Genomic DNA, 19756 nt, shown 5'->3' with positions numbered 1-19756 from the left:
AAGGACTTAAAGTGGTTGTAGCCCTCTGGTTCCGAGCATATGTACCCTCCTGGCATCTCCCACCCCTGTCTTCTTCCTCTGCACCTGGCCCAGAGCCCTTTGCTTGGGGTCATCCTCTGTTCCCATGTCACTCTGAGTCTCCCCTCCTCTATGGTGGAGGTCCTGAGGGTTTCTGAGCCTGGTGCTCGCCTCTTTCTCTGCTGGGAAACGGTGGCTTCCTCTTAAGGGAAGAGCAAATTGCTGCCTTCCCTTCAGTTCCCAAGGGTGAGCCTCTCCGCTGCCGCTTTATGACCTTGGGCAAGTCCCTTAGACTGGCTGTGCTAGAGGGAAGTACTCTCCACCCCACAGGGTAGCATTAAGTGAGAGAAGGGAGTCTTAAAGCATTTGGCTCCTAATAGATGCCAGATACATGTGCACTTACTACAGCAGGCGTGTGCCCATGCCCGGGTGGCTGCATGTGGGCAGGTGACCCCACACATTTGTCGGCAGACGGTCTTTGCTGCTCTCTGACTGCCTAGATGGGGAGGCCTCATCTTCATCAGGATCAAAGTCATTCCCGTGTTCAGCAAACCCTGGTCGCCATTCATCCATCCTCCCATTTCTGAGAACCTGCTTCGCACCCGGCCTCGCTCTCGGGAGCACAGCCCTGAACCCAACGAGCAGGGCTTGGGCTCCATTTCCAGGCAGAAGGTGAGGAGGGAACGAAGTCATCAAGCGATCTTACCCCGGGCAGATTTCGAAGATCCCCTGTGTTGAGTGCCTTGGAGGGGCAGTGATAGGAGCCCAGATTTCGGGGCCCATGCTGGTGCCTAGCCCTGGGTGAGGCTCAGAGGGGGTTCTGACGGGAAAGGCGGCTCCTGGAAGTGTGAGCCCCAGCTCTAGGCCCCCCCACTCTGTGCTGTGACCACTGGAGGCAGTGATACTACAAGAAGGAAATCCATATTTAAAGACAGGAACGTCGGTTCTCAGGAAGCCCTTGGTTGCCCTGTATACAGTTTGGTGGTTAGCCACTTACACAGAGCCTGGGGTCAGAGCCTGCATGGGCTTCTGCCCCTCGGGTGCTTGTAGCTCACCCACCTTCCCAGCCCTCCTAAGTAAATGCAGTATCAGCCCAGGGGCTGGTGTGGTCAGCTTGGGATTGCCCCTCGCCTGTGCCCTTTGGGGACCCTAGAGACACACGAGTGGCCACAACACTTGCATCTTGGGAAAACAAATGTGGTTCTCAGTGCACTCCCTTGAGTTCCTGGAACCAGAGTGTTTATTTTATGTATTATACAGCAAAACCAATTCTGTTGACTTCAGAACCTTCCAGCATCTGAACTGTACTCTTAATAAAATATTCTTTCAATGTGGATGACCCAGGATTTTGTAGGGGAGGAAGACTGAATTGTGTCCAACAGGGAGGAATAACATTCTGCCTTTCGAGTCACCATCTTTATTTTTTTTTTTTTTAAGATTTTATTTATTTATTTATTTGACAGACAGAGACCACAAGTAGGCAGAGAGGCAGGCAGAGAGAGAGAGAGAGGCGGAAGCAGGCTCCTTGCTGAGCAGAGAGCCCAATCTGGGACTCGATCCCAGGACTCTGGGATCATGACCTGAGCCAAAGGCAGAGGCTTTAACCCACTGAGCCACCCGGGCGCCCCTCAAGTCACCATCTTCAGAAAAGAACACAAGTGTTTTGAGACGTGGGTGCTGTTACTCTATCAGGAAATAGTCCTCTTTCTGCTTACGTGTAGGGGCTGTCAGAGGAGCCTGGGGCCCTTAGAACCATATTACAGCCACCTGGTTCGCACAGGGGGAGTCGGGTGGGTGCGTTGTGTTTGAAGCGACACGGTGGTCTCCCGCTCTGTGGCAAAGGAGCGTGTGAAATGGCGCCTGATTTATTAGACAAGGCTGGGGGGTGAGCAGCGGTTCGGGTTCACCCTTTCAGTGGCAGGGTGTGCTCACACGCTCTCCTGGTTGGGCAGCGAAGGGGCCGGGCGCAGGGGAGTAGGTTGGGAATGGCCAGCAGCTGCCCCTTATGATAACAGTGGCTGGACAGTATTTACTGGGGGCCTAGGACGTGCCAGGCTCCATGCTAGGCGCCTCGATGGAGGTAGGTCATTTTACCATGATCTCCGTTCGAGGAGCAAGAAAATGCGTCTCGGAAAAGGCCAGACGGTGGGTACATGGTTGGTCGGATCAAGAAGAGGTTTGGCTGCTGTACCAAAGATGCAGACTAAGCCAGTGTAAACGAGGGAGAAGCCTATTTCTCTCTCCTGGAACAGGGCGTGGGTAGGGGTCTAGGGCAGCGATGGAACTTCTGTGTGACCACTCCTTTCCAGTCTCCTCTGTCCCTCAGGTGTTGCCCTCTTCCTCCTGGTCCCAGATGGCAGCCCACTGTGTCTGCTTCCTAGAGGTATGTCTGGCTGTAGCAAGGGGGGCGCTGAAGGAAAAGGCACATACCCTTTCCCTTTAAGGGCATAATTTCTAACTTGGAGCCATGATTTCTGGGCACATTCCTTTGCAAGCTTGGTCATCGAGCCACACCTAGCAGCAAAGGTGGCTAGGAGATGAGTTCATCCTTCTGCCTCTCACCCCTCCGCTGCTTCTCATCCTGGAGGACTTCTGGGGTAGCGCCAAGGGAAAGAGCCAAGAGCTGGACCGGCTTCTTGGGTGCTTGGGATGCTAGGTATTTCTGGTGATCTCTTGATCCTCTGGCCTAATACAGCCCAGGCACCAAGTAGTTGCTCAGTCAGTCTTAAAGGAAGGGTGAGAGAGGGGGGTCCTGGCTTATCAGATCCAGCCCAGCTAATGTGCTGAACAAATGTGGCTGTAAAGATAAGGGCACTGGAGACTTCTGTGGCCAACCACCAGAAGGCAGCCAGGTCCAGAAGGATTCCCTTTGAGGGTGGAGCTCTGCAGCTGGTTTGGTCTGGACTAGAGCTTCAGGGTATCCTGTTGGCTTAACCCCAACCATGAATGACGTCTGTGAGCTGTGCTTCCATTAGAAATGTGATTCTGAGCCCCTTTTGGAAGGAACTGGATTCTCTCCTAGTTGTGGGTCCCTTGGGCTATGCAACATACATTCCTGATTGGGTTCCAACTACGCGTGGGTCTGGTTTGTCTGCCGCTGGCCCCCATGCAGCCCCTGTCTGCAAGGAAAAGGTCTCTGCCTTCCTCCTGTGATGCTCTGCTCACCTCCTGGCCCTGACTCAGAGCAAAATGCAGTCCCAGCCTGGCCGGTCAAAGCCCAGGTCCCCCCAGTAAGACGTCCTCAAAGGCATTCTGGTCCAGCGTGCTGAACAGGAGCTGTTGTGAGTTCCCCGTCCCTTTTTACTGGTTACATTTTCTGAACAAAGCTGCTTTTCCATGCAGGTGCTCAGAATGAAAAATAAGTAAGCATTGGAGGTTCCAGTGTGGAATTTTTCTATCATCCGAACATTGTTCTTGGCAAGGAGCAATTTAAAACAAACAGCCATTGTGGGTTACATTTTCAGACCATTTAGAAATAGGGGTGTTCTCTGATCATCCCAATCTTTTTATTTTTTTCTTTTCTGTTCCCGGCTATCTGTCTTGTGCTGAGTAGCTGAGGAGGATACCTCTGAGGCTTAGCGTTGGATAAATATTTGTCGAAATGTCTACTACGAGCCAGGAGCCAAAGGGAAGAGAAAAAGCATTAACAGAGGGCTGTGCTCCAGGCTGAGCCGGAACTTGGGCGGTCTAGACAGCTACAAGATATGTGGGGCTCTTAAGAAAGAAAGAAGGAATGACGGGACCAAAGAAAAGCATGTGTCTTTGGGGCCTGCGTGCTTTGGTTCTGTACTTGGATGGCTGAGAAAGCTTTAGTTTAAAATAAGTGGGTTTTGGCAAGAGGTGGTATGGCACGCTGGCAAACTGATTGTTCCCTTCTACTTAGATAAAAATGAAAACGCATGAGGTCTTTTGCTTTTTTTCTTCTTGACAATTAAAAGCGTCTAGTTGGCTGCACACAGAGACACAGCCCCTGACGACCTGCGTGAGGCCTCCGTCCAGCCTCGCCTCCAGGTCTCCAGGATGACGGAAGCAGCTACACTTCACAGCACTCAAAGTGCCACATTCCAGGAGGGAGTTTTGAGAGGCTTGACTGGGTCTCTCTCTGTGCCAGACCTGGGGGTGGGCTCTTGGGTGGGGGTCTTTGAGTTTTACTAGAGGACTTTGGCTCCCTTTTGACACTATTCCAGGGCCTGTGAGCGACTGAGGCAGCCGAGCAAGTCCTGGGGTAATGAATAAGTTGAGACCCTTTCCCCACCTGGGCCTCAGTTTCCCCATCTGGGAGGGGAGGATGTCGGACTGGCTTTTCTTCGGGTTTTCTGCCGGGTCTCAGAGCATGCTCTGTGACGTGTCCTTTCTCCAGCTGTGATACTACTGGAGAAGGGGTGAAGGGGGGCGATATCAGTGCTGAAAAGGGGCTTCATTTCCCATGTGCAGACCCATTCATGGACTTGACACAGCACAGGGCAGAATTTGGATATAAGTATGTTAGCGTATCACCACGAGCAAGTGAATGGACAGGTTAGGTCGCTAATGTATTCTCTCCATTCGCTCGTGCAATGTCACTGTGTGCTAGCTGCATGCCAGGCTCCGCGCTCGGCGCTGGGGTTCTTGGGGAGCCAGGCAGCCTGGGCCCTGTCTGCCCCGGGTTGGGTCCTGCCCTGCTTGGAGTTCTGTCCTGTTGACTGAAAGACTTGCCTCCATGTAGGTCCGCGCCCAGGAATGTGCTATGAAATGCAATTCCAACCCCCTCTTAAAAGCCAAGCATTTACTTCTAGACACCGAGGACTTTAAGACTTCTATCTTCAAGGAGCAAAGGATTTGTTTTGACAAAAGAAGTGTAAACAGGATCCTAGTGAATGACTTTTCTCATGGCTGCTCCTGCTTTAATCAGTCGTATATTTATTGGTGACCTCATAGTGTCCACACTGTCCCAGACTCTGCAGGGGGTGCAGAGGGGGTGGCAGTGGAGAAAGAATTTGCTGCTCTACCGAGGAGCCAAGGCCAAGTCTGAGGACAGCAGCCAGAGGAATGAGACAGCGCAGAAGTTACGTGATCACAGGTGTCCCACAGGCGTCAGAGCTGTAGGAGCTCAGAGCCAGGGAGGGGACAGCACACTTGGATCAGGTGTTCTGGAGGAGGAGGGGGTAGGGGGAAAAGAGAGCATTCCAAATAATTCTCCTGCGCCCGCCCAGCCTGCGGAGGGTAACTGTCCGGCTGATCGCCAGCCATTGAGTTGTCACGGCTTTTCTAGTCCTTAGTATGTGGCTGGAGCTCCCAGATATGGTGTACACAGCAGTCCCGGACCCACGGAAGTGGAATGACCACCGGTCATGGGTATGTCTATGTTACAAGGGTGTGCCCTCCCCCGTGGGCTCCCAGAGGTCACCAAATGGTGTCACTGGTGAGATGTCATCCACCTCTCAGGGTCCCAGGTCCTTACGGGCTGCTGCTCCGGGTCCCTAGAAACTCAAAGTTCCAGAACAGTTGTTCTAGTATCAGAAGGAGCTGAGTTCAGATCCTATCTCTGTCATTTGCTGCTCTGAAGGCCTAATCCTTCTCACTGCCTCATTGTTTGGCTTCATCTGAAAATTCTGAGGCCTGCAGGAGACAAGCATGTAAAATGTCTAGCTAGGGGCCTGGTAGACAGCACGTGCCCCATTCGTGTTAGCTCTTACTGTTTCTGTGATTATCACTATACATCAGGGGGCAAAGTAGGAAAGCCACTGTCTGGCCCGAAAATCATTTCTTTCTGAAAACAAGCTCTGCCAAATACTATAAAAAATCCATATTTAAAATCCAGACACCCCTGACCTATAACACAGCTGAGCAAAGTCTGAATTGAGACTCTAGCTTTGTCTGTGTTTGTTTCTGCAGAAGCAGCGTGCCTCTTCCATCTCTTATCTGCAACACGGGCATTGGGGGAGCTCTGTGCACCCGCAAACATGCCTGTCTCCACCACCATAGCTCCTCTTGGGTCTGGGGCTGACTTAGGCAAAGACGGCTTGGTGGGAGTTGTTGACATGGTCTCATGTTTAATTACCAAAAACCTGGATCAGTTTCTAGTGGCCCAAGGCCTCCCAGCTCTGTTCCTCGGGGAAACAGACTTTGGGTGTGTCGGGTGACTGGTATTCTAGGTTCATGAGAAAGCAGCTGGGGGAAAACAGAGGTTTACCTGAGAGAAAAGTCCAGAAGCAGAGAATATCTGTCACCTAACATTTGTCCTCTGTGTCCCAAGAATGAGGGCCAGGGAGCAGGTCTTACGGAAGGACAGGTCTGGCCTCAAATTAAGAATGGACTCTCGGGGCACCTGGGTGGCTCAGTGGGTTAAGGCCTCTGAGACCTTCAGCTCAGGTCATAGTCCCAGGGTCCTGGGATCGAGCCCCGCATCAGGCTCTCTGCTCAGCAGGGAGCCTGCTTCCTCCTCTCTCTCCCTGCCTGCCTCTCTGCCTACCTCTCTGCCTACTTGTGATCACTGTCTGTCAAATAAATAAATAAAATCTTTAAAAAAAAAAAAAAAGAATGGACTCTCAACATGATGCTGGTAAAGAGCGCTGGACACTTGGCAGGTGCTGTGCTTTCAGTCCCCAGGAGGACACCGACTAAGGTTGGCAGAGTCCCTACTGGGGCTCACTAGAGCTGGGGTCTTCAGACCCCGAGACATCTGGACCTTCGGGAGACTGTCAGTTGCCTTCACCTTCCCGGACATTCATTTCTCAAGTGCCTTTGGCCAGCACAGCTGTGAGCCTCACTGGGCCCTGGCCTATGGCCCAGGAAGAAGCGGGGCCGCCTCTCTGCGCGGAGGCTGCTGTTTGCCTTGGCCTGCGCCGGCCCCACCACTTCCTGGCCCCGCCCTCCTGCGGCTCTAGCTTCATTAGCTCATAGCTCCAGGTGAAGCCAGTCCCCAGGGCCCTGGATGGCCCCGCCACCGCCCTCACCTCCCAGGCCACGGCAGCTCCCAGTAGGGCTGGGTCAGGCATTGCTACTCAGGGGTAAACTGGAAGAGCCCTCGAGAGAGACTGAGATACAGAGAAGGGGACTAACAACGCCAGGGCCTCCCACCAAACGGTGGCAGGCTGCTACAGAAGCCAGGGCTTCCTGGAAGCCCGGGTTCCTGGCCCTCAGACATCACCTTCCTGGGCCTTCTAGAAATACTACCTTTAAGCTCATGCTTGCTCTGTTCCTGCTCTGGCCACAGTGCAGGTGTGGGTGGGAAGGCAGCTTTGTGGGCTAAAGGACTCCAAAGGTTATGTACTCTACTCGGAGCTCTGATGTTGGAGAAAGGCCCAATTCTGTGGTGCCTCCACCCTACCAGGCTCCTCACAGTCTCCCTGGGGAACTACCAAGTTGGGAGGTGGGACATTGAAGCTCCTGTCATTCATCGGGATCATTCTGGAAAAGGGGAAACCAAGGTCCAGGGACAATGATGGGTCTGAGGTCTTACAGGGATCAGAGGAGGAGCTGGAGGCAAACTCCAGTCCCCGGGCTCCATTCCCATGGCCCTGGCTGAGCTTTCTGGAAAGCAGCAAGTCAGGCAGGGCCCCACATTCAGGCCCACCTCACCTCTGGGGCCTCTGGACCCACCACGGCTTCCCCTCCAAGTGCAGCTCACAGCCTGGCCAACGTCACCTCGGGCCCAGGCACCGCAAGCTCCTTTGTTTCCTTTGGACTGAAGCCCCGCTAGGAACAACTCTATCATCTGGTGACACAGGCAGACCTTCATTTGTGGCAGATTCAGCACTGGGGGTGTGTCAAGGGAGTGTGGGCCTGAGACTTCTCCCCCGTTGGGAAGCCAATGGCCTTCACATGACATTGATTCATTTTTTCGCTTGTTCCATCACTGGTTCATTACCACTGCACCTGCGCCCTGCTCCAGCCAGGCTCTGACCCGGGGGCTGGGGATGAAAGGTGAGCTAGACTGTGAGCGAACACAGAGCTGGAATCACCTTGGGAGCTTTAACACCCCGGACACCATCTCCAGAGATCTGATGCAGTTGGCCTGGGTGTTTCAGTTTCTAAAACTGCCTGTATCTGTATGGAAATGTCTTTTCAAGGAGAAAAAAGCTTGTAGAAAGACTGTGGCTGTAGAATATAGTGTCCTCAGGACGGTTGTGAGCATAGTGGAGCGAGGGAGGGCATTGGGTCACCAAGAAGGGAGAGCACCGTTGATGGAACTGTCCCAGTGGGTGGTACCACTGCAGGCCTGGTCCCAGCTCTCCAGAAGGTTCCATCACAGGCCACTCAGGGTGAACACAGAGTGTTGAGAACCTGGCTTATGACCCAGGCCCCGCACCCTAACCGGAGTCATGTCTGGTGGCTCAGTGGTTTTGCAGCTGTGTTTTTAGAATAGTTGCGTTCCTCCCATTTGTGAAAATACTGAGAATCTAGAGAAATAGAAAGGACCAGAGGCCACATGTTGGTGTGTCTCCTTCCTGCCTGGACTTTTCCAGAGCCCGCACTGCTGATGGAGCAGGTGCCCTTCTGCCAACCTCTCGGTCGTCACGCTCACCTGGTGCTGGCGTGGAAGGAAGGCTTCCGATCCCCGGGCGGTGGGCTTGCAGTGTCGGAGAGGGCTCAGAGTGCAGGGCTTCAGGCCTCTCATCTGCAGATGGTGGGTAAAAGAGCCAGGCCTGGAGCTGGCTTTCCTCTGGGCCCCCAACTCATTCTAGCTATTGCCTCCAGTTCCTCTGTCTGCCTGGGTCCACTGAGGCCACCGGCTCCTCCACTTATCCACCCGATTCTTAGTTTCATTACCACTGCAAGGGAATTTCTAAATTGTTTGCTTTTCTTGGCCTTGAGGATGAGGGAGAGGTCACTGCCTGACTCTGGGGCCCCATTATTGCTCAGAGGGCCCCGCGGTGACAGCATATGCTCTGTGTCCTGTCCAGCTCAGCCCCCACCCTGCTCCTTCCCAGACTCTCAGTAAAACTCGAGACCAGAATGAGGGGGACAAAAGGCACAGGAAGATGGGGCTTGGCTTGGGTGTGTTTGTGTAATGTGCCATATGTCATTTTCTTTTCACATGAAAACATCTCTCTTGAAGCACTAGGAGCCCACTCAGCTGTTGCTAACCAAATACCAAATGTTTCCCTTCTCCTCCCTTGCTCCTTCCAAGAGGTGGGCTGTGAAGAATTGCCATTATCCGTGATGCTATCTTGCCTTTCAAACGTCAGAGAGCTTTTTCCTTAGAGCAAACACTCAATTGTTTTTTCCAGCTTTGGCAGGAATTTTTAAGAGAAAGCTGTTTTCAAATCACTTTTCTGTTTATTGTTTTAGACCTGGAGTACAGCAAAGTGAAGGGCTCATGGGCCCTGCCTAATCCAGTCTCCTCACATCTGTTTTGCTAAATTGCCTTAGGACCTATCAGCCCCTCCCCACCCTTCGAAAAAAATGAAAACCAAAAAAAAAAAAAAAAAAAAAAAAAAAAGAAAAAGAAAGAAAGAACAACAGCAACAGCCGACCCCTGGTACGTTGGAAAAACAATGTTAAAATAAAATGAAAATGAAACAGCACAAACTAATATAAACCTCCAGTTGGTAGAAAGATGGTTCCAGAAATCGCTTTTGGACCCCCCCCACCCCCCATGTACAATAAACATGTGGTTTCATTTCCAAGGGCTCCGGTGTGAGCCTGTTAGCGTTTCCATTTCCTCAGGAAGCCGCCTTTCTTGCTCTTACTTCTGCAATGGAACGTGCATTTTCATTGGCCCCAGTTCAAGGAGTGCCTGGGGCAACAATGAAATCCATCCCAAGCAGGTTCCAGTCAGCGACACCCCAGCCCCCAAGCCACGACTTCTCCTTGCTCCCCATCCGCAAGCAGGGGACTGACGCCAACTCTCCCAGCCGGGGGAGGGGGTGGTGGCCTCGCTCACTTGGGTTTGTGGCCTTCTGAGGGGAGCCACGCTGTCCTCGCCAGCCTGTGTTCTGGCCTTCAGTTGGGAAAATCTGGTTGCCCTCCAAGCGTCCGCATACCACAGCTCTTAATTAAGAAAGTATGTTCCCATTTCATGTCACTCGAAAAGAATGAAAACAGTGACAGCATTTATTTCTCTTCACTATCGATAACATTCCTGTTTCTGAGTCCACCGGGGGTTGGGAGTCGTGAAGGAGTTGACTGGGTTGTGAGAGTCTAACCTCAGCCATGTGCTGTGGGGACATGTGGCTTCTCTGTGAGAGGGGGACTCCCCGGGAGGCAGAGGAGGCCAGCAGAGCCCTGGCCCCTGCCCGATCCGAGCTGGGAGGCCATGGCTCCGCGCAGGAGGGGCGGCTTTTGCCTTCTTTGGTGATGTGGAGTCAAGTGCCCTTTCACTAGCTACCTCCCATTTTCTTCCTGAACCTTCGGAGAAGTTAAAAGCCACCATTTCTTGCATCTTCTAAAGGAGCTAAGAAGGGCTACAGGGGCTAGGGGCTACAGCTACAGCTTACGTGGGGCCTGCTGAGTGCTGAGAGTGGGCAGGCGCACTCCTGTGGTGCTCATCCATGGCAGCCATGGACAGCCTCACCCGGAGTGCCCGCCTGCGGGAGACGAGAGGCGGCTGGGCCCCACAGAATACTACAGACTGGGTATTTTAAACAATGAACATGTATTTCTCACAGTTCCGGATGCCGGGAGTCCAAGATCAAGGTCCTGGCAGATTTGCCGTCTGGTGAAAGTCTGCCTTCTGCTTCATAAATGACCATCTTCTTGCCATGTCCTCACTTGGCAGGAGGGGTGAGGGAGCTCTCAGGAATCTCTTCTATATGGGCATGAATCCCACTCGTGAGCGCTCTACCCCCATGACCTAATCACCCCCAAAGGCCCCGGCCTCAGTGACCATCACAGCGGGGATTAGGTTTCTTTGTATGAATTTGGGGAGACACAAACATTTAGTCTATAGCAGGTATCCATTCCAGTAGTCCTGAGGTAGTGGTGCCATGAGAACAGGCCGGGAGACCAGGAGAGGCTCTCAGCACAGCACCCAACACCATGAGGTGGCAGCGGTGAGGACAGGGCCCTTGTCTTGTAACTTGGTGTCATGCCCGACTATGTGGGGTAAAACTGAAAGTGACGTGGCTGTGCCTAGATCTTCAGGACATGCTTGTAGCAGATCTACGTGCACATGCCCGCGTGCTTGCCTGTGTATTCCCAGGCAGTTATGTTCATTACCAAGTACATTTATTTGCTGACACCCTCAGTCAACACTACATTCTGATTCCTGTCCCTTCTTGCCTCATCTCCCATCCCCAAGCAACTATCACTTTCTGTTTATTTTTTTAAGCCGTTCTCTCTCTCTCTCTCTTTTTTTTTAAGATTTTATTTACTTGACAGACAAGAGATCACAAGTAGGCAGAGAGTCAGGTAGAGAGAGAGTGGAGGACCCAGGCTCCCTGCCCATTCTCTTTTTAAAAAAATTTTTGTAAGAACATTTAATAGGGGATCTATCCTGTTAAAATTTAAAATTTAAAATGTAAATACACTGTTGTTAACTAGTCATGACATGGTACAGCAGAGCTCTAGAATTTAATCATCTTGTGGGACTAAAACTTTATACCCATCAAGCAACCTGTCCCCATGGCCCCATCTCCTAGCCCCTAGCAATCACCATTTTCCCTTGTTTCTAAGAGTTTGTGTATTTTAGATACACACACAAGTATATGTGGAATCATGAAGTAAGTCCTTCCATGGTGGGCTTATTTGGCTTGGCACCTCAAGGTCCTTTCTAGTTGTCCCGTATGGCAGAATTTCCTTCCTTTTTAAGGCTGAATAATATTCTATGGAATGTTTATGCCACATTTAAAAAAAAATCATCTATTGGTCCATGAACATTTAGATTGTTTCCACATCTTGGCCATTGTGACGTGTGTCGCAATGAGCATGGAGTGAGTGCGGGCATCTCTGAAATCTTGGTTTCCATTCTTTTGGATAAATATCTAGAAGTGGTAATGCTGGATCCTCTGGTCATTCTATTTGTAATTTGTTGAGGAAACTTTGAATACTTTAAGCCATTCTTGAAGGTCTACTCACTTGTTCCTTGTGGTGGTCACAGACCTAGCCCTGAATTCTTTCCCTAACACACCTTCCACACTGCTTGGCCATGCCCTCCTGGCCTTCCTGGCTTCTCACATGGGGACTTGCCTCCTCTGTAGCTTCTCCTTTCCCTCCCCGCCCCCCAACTTCTGGCCCCATTTCTTAGGCTTTGACCTTCCTCCTCCTTCTTCCCCAGCACTCGGCCTCTGCTCGCATTGCTCTCAGCAAGGTGGTCAATTCCCAGTCCATGCTCCAGGGTGCTTTCCTATGGGTACCACCTCTGCCATGGGCCCACCATCACCAGAGCATTCTGTGCCGTCTATGCTGAGACATCTTCCTGACCATTCCCAGCAGGCCTGCCTTATGCAATTTTGTTTCATGTCCATGAAACTATCCCTGTCTGTGAACATGCCTCCTTCCTGTCTTGACTGCTAAGCAGACTTCTTAGGACAACAACAAAGTGTGTGGTGCCTTGTCTGCTCTAAGGGATGCTCATAACAAGGCCCAGAACACAGTGCCCATTAAGGGTTCAGCAAGCAGCTGCCAATTTGCTAAAGGGATTATCTCCTAGGAAGAAATGGTTCTGTCTGAAGACATGGCTGGAATTCAGTTCAGGGTTAGAGGAAAGTGTGGCGATCCTGCCTTCCTGTTCATGGGCATGCTGAGGAGGTGTCAAACCCACACCAATGACATACGTGGTTTTCTTAAAGTCAGTTCAGTCTAGGTCATCACCAAAGCAGGAGTCCTACCAAAGGGACTGTGCCCTCCCTATCCATACATCAATGGCTGCCCAACCAGTGACCTCCTCTTGGCATGTCTCAGGCTCTCTGCTCTCCACCCCATTGTCATCCACCTTTCTGTGGACTACTTGAATCACATGTGCTCTAAAATCAGTAATCCCTGATGGGACATTGAATCCATACAGTCTCCTTGACCTTGGAGCCCGGCTATTTCCCGGGCCCAGTCTGCCTTTGCAACATGTTACCTCTCACTATGCTCCTGTGTGCATGGTGAACCCAACCCCTCCTTGGGGCACTCTTCCTTTTGATCAAGAGCACAGCTCAGTGTCCTAGAGCTTACAAGGGGCTTCATAGACCCTTCCCTATTTCCAGTCACTTTTGTCTAAATATGCTTCAGTTTGCTGTGTCCACTAGACCTCTATTACCATGGCCAAGGTCAAATGTCACATCACAAAGGCCACACCCCAATTCTTGGTCCTAACTGACCACCAGCTGTTAACTCTAAGCCTCTTACTGGATCATTAACCTGCCAGTAACCTGCTTACTGGATCATTAACCTGCCAGTAACCTGCTTCCTCCCACTCATATAGACCCACACCCCCCAGGTTATGAATTCAAGAAAGTCTTAAAGTTAAGACTTATATCAAAAATCAAGAGACCTCAGGAGACAGTTTGTTAAATGATGGACCCAGAAAAGTCAAATAATTACATGATTGGTGGATACTTTGGGATAGAGGAGTCTGATTCCCCCTCATAACTTATATGAGAGTTTCTTTCTGGCTTAGAGAGAAGGGCCAATGAAGCACATAGCCCAAAGCAGGGTTCTCATGTTCTAGAAGAGCTGGAGTGTGTGTGTGTGTGTGTGTGTGTGTACAGTGCATGCATGGCTGTGTGTATAACATCTCAGGGTTCCCCTGGCCTGAGAGAGAGACATTCAGAGACAGAGACAAAGCTCTGCCCTTCTTTCCGGGATGGCCCTCCCCACCACACCCAACAGATCACATTTCAGAGAGGGATGTGGAGTGGGGCGGGGGGGGGGGGGCTGCAAGCTGGATTTAAACGATAGGAAGGCTTCGGTAGGAACCAAGAAAAAAGGGTCTGCTCTGAAGATGTACTGGTGACCTCCCCAAGCTTCCAACTTGTGTCATCTCACTTTGTAGAAGCGACCCACACCTTGGGTTTGCACATGGCAATGTGCATCTCCTCCCATCACGCTGATCAACTTCCAGATTCCTAGTCTCCCTTCTGTGCCCTCGTTCTTCACTTCTAAAGGAACTGCAAACGTCGCACTCTGATTTTGTTGTTGGTGGCGGTGACGATGCTGCCTCAGAAGATAGGCCCATTTATCTTGATAGAAGCCCGGAAGAAAAGAATCCAGAGAGATGATTACTGACTCTTTTATCTCTTTCTGGGCTTCCCGTGAGTGGCTTTCTTGCCTGGGATCCTCTGTACAGCTGGGAGAGGCGCGGAACTGAGGTGCTGACAGCTTGTGTTGGAATCACATGGTGTTTACTGTGCTGTGAGTTTATAACGGCCTTGTTTCCATACTGACAGCAAATGCCATATGGAGAGAAAAAATCCTGTCAGATGAACCCGTAAGGAATCACAAGATGGTACATGAAATCTCTTAATTGCTTTTGGAAATGGGGAGGGGCACATGGCTCAAATCACATAAGCCGAGTGGGTCTGTCTGCCATAATTGAATAAGACTGGAGGTTGACGCTGGGTAATGTGCTTCCATTCTGTGTTTGTGCTGGGGAGGTTCGGCTGACTGGGAGAGCGTGAGGAGGTCTGTTTTCCTCACCTGGGGCGGGGGGGGGGGGGCAGGGCGGGAATCAGGTCGAGGGGGAGGCAGTGAGAATGCAGGCTCCATCTCCCCGCATCACGCTCACAGGTGCGGGCTACAGACCTGTCACCTCTCGGCTCCCTCCTCCCAGATTCCCTGCTGTGGCTGACGATAACACTCATCTGACGTGACATTTTATTACTGTCACTTGGGATCTTGTCTGCTCACCCACACACTCTACCCTTTCCAGCGGAATCCAAGCTCCCTGAGGGCTGGCACTGCAGCCCGTTCCCCGCCGATTCTGGCCCACGCTGAGGTGGGTTCAAGGTCCCAGGGAACGGCTCTCTGGGAACCGTCTGCGCGGGGAGAGGTCACCGAGTTAAGGCAACAGTCCAGACCACTCGGGGAGCGGAGCAAGAAGGGAACCCGAAGGCGGCTCTCCGTGTTGACCGAAGTGTCGGTTCGGGAGAGGACCGCACACGCGTGGTACTTAGGACTGCTGAATCCCACAGAAAGTGGCTGCCCTCGGGCCGTCCACCCCTGAGAGGAGAAGCGGGCTGCAGAGCTCTCCGGCCTGGACGCCTCCTCACTTGCTGTCCGAGTTGCCGCGGACACGAGCCCAAGCCGGCTGACTCCCCACTCTGTCGGCGAAACGAAAGGGCCGGCACCAGGCTGGCCTCGCTGAGGCGGGCTTCAGGGGGCTCCTGCCATGTCGCAGCGCCGGGTTTCCTTCTTCTGCGTTCAGCCTCGCCTTCCCGTTTCACTCGCTGTTTGCTCTCACTGCCTCACGGGAAACACAGCTGTGGCAGCACTTGGCTGACTGAGCCTAACATTGGGGCACCCCAGGGAAGAAGAGGCATCTCTCCTTTAACTTCTAGAAAACTCCGACCCACTCAGGTCATGTGCCTTGAACCTATCATGGTGGCCTGGATACAGAAGGGGGCTCTGATTGGCTGGGAGCCAAGTCACATGTCTGTTTCTGAACCTATCACTGTGATAAAAATAGGGACTTCTGATTGGCTCGGGCTGAATCATGTGCCCATCCTCACCCTATCATATGGCTGGGAGATGAAGGCTGTGGTTGGCTAGAACTGGGTCACAGGCCCATTGTGTGTCACCCTTAGAGCCTAGGGCTGGATTTTTATGGTCGCGGGGACGGAGATTTCCTTGAAGGAATGGGAATGGAGACCGAGAGACCCGCCAACTCCATGATAGCAGGTGGTGTTTAGTAAGCATTTTCTGTAGGTTAGGTTCTGCTCTGAGTCTTTTCTATGCATTGTCTTATTTAATCCTCAGGATAGTCCTAGAAGGTAGGTATGATTAGTGTCCCCAGTTTACAGATGCGGAGACTGAGGGATGTAGGTGTTAAGTCAGATGCCTCAGGACACACAGGCACACAGTGGGGCTGGCGTTTGAACCCAGGCATTTAGCTCCAGAGCCCATGCTCACAGCCACCACTCTCCCTACAAGTCACAGCTTTACTTGCTGTGGATAAACTCTTCGGGTGTGAAAGTGAGTGGACCTTATGGTTGTGGTCCTCTCTTCTTCTTGTGTTCCTTGTCTTCAGAGAAATCCCCTCTCCGGGGATGGTTGTCCTTGTTCCTCCTCTGCATTGGGCGAGGATATCATCGTTCCTTTTGTTCGGGTGGCTCTCCTCAGGTCTAACTCACCCTCTTCCTGGTTTGCCCACGAGGACAGCTGACTGTTTTAGTGCAGCTACGCAATCAAAGGTCCAGCGAGGAGTGCTAGAGAGGGTTCGAGGTAACATGACTCAGTCCATTGAGCATCTTTCTGGCCAGAGAAACCTGCAGAGGCTTTAGCATCATTGCAGGAAGAGCCAGAAGGTACCACCTGCAGCACCCTCCCCACCCCCCATCTTACCTCCAACAGGCACCTTTATTGTCCAGAGGAAGACTAAGGCCCAGAGAGAGCAAGTGAGTTGCCTGAATTCACATAGCAAGTCATTGGCCAGCACCTGGTCTCCAGGCCTCCAGGCTTGCAGTCTTGCACTGCATTTCCTCTTTGGAGCTCTCTTGGCTGCTGTGTGGCTGAGGGCTGGTCACTTCTTGTTTCCATGCCTTTAGCTGCTCAGCTGGAAAATGCAGGGTTTTCATAATTTGAAGTGCTTTGAATTACAAGTAATTTTTAAATCTTTTCAAACTTCCCTAAACAAAGCTCATAAATAAACTTTTCAGATGTGGTTTGAGCTGCAGGCACGGCTTGATCCAGAGATTCGTGACACCGCAAGGACACCAACTTTACTTTTCATCATTTTCCCACCCCGACCCCCTGTGTGTGTGAGCCTCGTCATCATGGCAGCTTCCCTTGCAGTATCAAGGGCACTGCAGCTGACCTTGGTCTCACACCCGCGCACCCCAGCTCTCAGAGGAAAAGAGAGCATTTCTGCTCAGTGTGTCCAAGCACAGAGTGTGGTCCACTCCATTTGGAACTGGTTTGGATTACATGCCTGCCGCCCTGATCCAGTCACTAAGTGGGCAGTGTGACATGGTGATCAGCCATCTAGGCAGTGGCGTCACTGTCCCCGGAACTGCTGGCATCTGGCATACAGGAATCAGGGCATTGGAGAGGGGGAATGGGCTAAGACTAGAGGTTGGGGCATCACTGGTGCCATCCTCTAAAATGCCCTTGTCCCCTCTGAGTCTGCACAGCTTGGAGAGAAATGAGGGGTCCTGAGAGTTTGCTAGTTGTCTTGCTCCATCCCTCTGGGGCTCTGGATCCAGGTGTGGGTTGCCTGGACGGCCCTGCCTGCCTCTCGCCTGCATCTCACCACATTCTTCTTTTCTTGTTTCCAGACAGAGATTACTGCAGTTTATGTGACAAGCAGCCAATTGGGAGACTGCTTTTCCGGCAGTTCTGTGAAACCAGACCTGGGCTGGAGTGTTACATTCAGTTCCTGGACTCAGTGGTAAGTCCCTGCTCCTGGGGAGGCCCTTTGGTCCTCTATGATTAGTGATTGTTTTTGTCCAGAGAAGAAAAATAGACCACATCATTTAGAAGGGTGAAGAATGAAGTTGTTGCTCAAGAAATTTCCAGTGCAGACTTTGAGAATGCTGACTTGTCTGTAAGTCTGCACCCGCTGGGTGACTATGGAGAGGTCACCTCCATCTCGGCCTCAGTTACTGCTGCTTTAAAGGGAAGTGCTGTCATTTTTCTGATTCTGGGAGCCTGGGTTAGTATGCAAGGTGGCGCCTGGGGAAGTTGGATAACACCCCAAGGTAACAGTAGGATTCCTTGGTCCCTTCTTCCAGCTGAAAACCCATTTCCTAAAATTCCAAACCTTGTGTTTGTTTGCTTATTTACTGTCTACTTTTCCACTAGAATGTACGTTCCCTGAGGCCAGGACCCTGGGCTTCCCCTTCACCCCTGTGTAGCACAGAGCATGGCACATACAGGCTTTAAGTAAACGTTTGTGGAATGAACATGTGTTGGCCATTGGAAGCCAATCTGACCGTTACTGCCTCCAGCAAGTGCTGGCATGTACGGATGTGTTTGATGCCAAATGGAGACTTCCTTCACATTTACCAGTCATTGATCTGTTAAACAAACGGTGCCTCGTCTGCATGGGCTGTTAGGACAAGACGTAGGACTATGCAGGAATTCCTCAGCACTTGTGCAGGAAGGCAGGGCGCCCCAGCCTGGCAGACTGCCTTCTGGGTGTCTGCCCAGGGAAGGTGGACAGTGGGTGGGAGGGCAAGGAATGGAAACCAGCCATGAAGGAATGGGGTATTTCCAGGACTTCCTTCCCGGGGCAGGGGACCAAGATGCTGCTGTTTCCTAGAGGCCCTGATGCCACTCTTGGCTGTGGCCATCCCAACCTCTGTGTAGGTTTAGGGGGCAGTCCAGTGGGGCCCAGGATTCTGTGTCTGCTTCAGGGTCTCAGTGTGAATCTCTAGATTTACAAACCAAACTGCCCACTAAGTAGCTCCCCCAGAAGTCACCTTCCCCTCAACCCCCAAACCCACTAGGCCTGACATGTGCCTGAATCCAGTGACCAGCACCCGCAGTCACCTAAGCCTAAAAACTTTGGAATGTCCTTGACCCCTTTCTCTTCATCATCCCTTCCCCCATCTAATCCAGGACTATATGCTTGATTCCTTGACCCCTCGCAGACCAGTTCCCTCCACTGCCTCTGTCTTGGTTTTGGTGGAGGCTCTCAGCGTGTCTCACATAGTGACTACAAGAGTTTTCAACCTTGGCTGAGTAATAGAAACACCTGGGGAGCCTTAATAATTACCAGTGCCTGAAGCTGAAGCTGAAGCCCAGACTCATTAACCCGAATCTTAGAGGGGGTGGGGGTGGGGGCTAGTAGTTTCATAACTTCTCATAATTTCAAATGGTTAAAAGTGAAGTCAGAGAGCAATATATGCACCGCTCACCCCACTTGAACCATTATGAACTCATGGCCAGTCTTGCTTCGCCAGGTCCTGCCCCCTGTAGTGTTTCATAGCAGATCTCACACATAGGATCTCATCTGTGAGCATTTCCTTTCAGTATTCCTGAACGATAAGGGCTCTTTCTCACACAAAAAAATCAGCACAATACCCTTCGTGTGGCTCTAAGAAAAGTAATTATTATCATCAAATATTAGTGTTTAAATGTCCAACTTTCTCACTTTTTGTAAATGCATGTTTTAACAGGCTAGAACCATCTCTCCTTGTTCATCCTTAGGAGTGTCCCATAATGGGAATTTGCTGCCATCCCACGTGTCGTGTAACGGGTGTCTCTGAATTGCTTGCAAATTGCTGATTGAATCAAGAAACTTGACCAGATTCAGTTTCAGTTGGGTTTTTTGGTGGTTGTTGTTTTTTGGCAGGGGCAGGGTGACTTCATAAGTGGTTTCTTATTCTTCCATCAGGGGACGTTACTCTCTGCTTGCCTTTCTGTCAGAGATGGCGGCTGATTTAGGCGGTACCCAAATGTGTTGATTAAGTAGGGGTTGCAGCGCGGCAACATTCTCATTTTGTCATTCCTTTTTCATTTGTTAACTGGGGCACTTCCTTTTGATTACTATTTGGTTACCCGGTGGCAAAGTTCATGGAGGCGTTGCTTCATTCTTTCCCTGTATTTATGTTTTCTAAATACCAGCTCAGTTCACTGGCAGCTTCCAGTAGTAGTAACCAGTTTGTTTTAAAGGCATGGATTTACACATGGATGCATTTCAGTGTGTGGTGGTCATTATCCTTCCTTA

The 19756-nt window shown here is 51.4% G+C and overlaps 1 protein-coding gene across 2 annotated transcripts in view; it reads left to right on the top strand.

Moving 5' to 3' along the window:
- GRK5 (G protein-coupled receptor kinase 5) overlaps positions 1–19756 on the top strand; it is a 209264-nt gene that overhangs the window by 129462 nt on the left and 60046 nt on the right. Inside the window, exons 1-2 of one of the 2 annotated variants that reach the window (XM_004751834.3) lie at positions 15714–15765; positions 17361–17473. In XM_004751834.3, the coding sequence (XP_004751891.2) occupies positions 15723–15765; positions 17361–17473 (156 nt within the window). In that variant the 5' untranslated portion in view covers positions 15714–15722. Of the gene's footprint in view, positions 1–15713; positions 15766–17360; positions 17474–19756 lie in introns of those variants that run through there. The other variant, XM_004751835.3, reaches the window with a different exon arrangement.

Source organism: Mustela putorius, unplaced genomic scaffold (genome assembly GCF_011764305.1).
Source record: "Mustela putorius furo isolate JIRA1106 unplaced genomic scaffold, ASM1176430v1.1 tig00003909_pilon_pilon_pilon, whole genome shotgun sequence".
In the NCBI taxonomy this organism is placed as follows: domain Eukaryota; kingdom Metazoa; phylum Chordata; class Mammalia; order Carnivora; family Mustelidae; genus Mustela; species Mustela putorius.
This window is presented reverse-complemented; position numbering and strand designations above follow the sequence as displayed.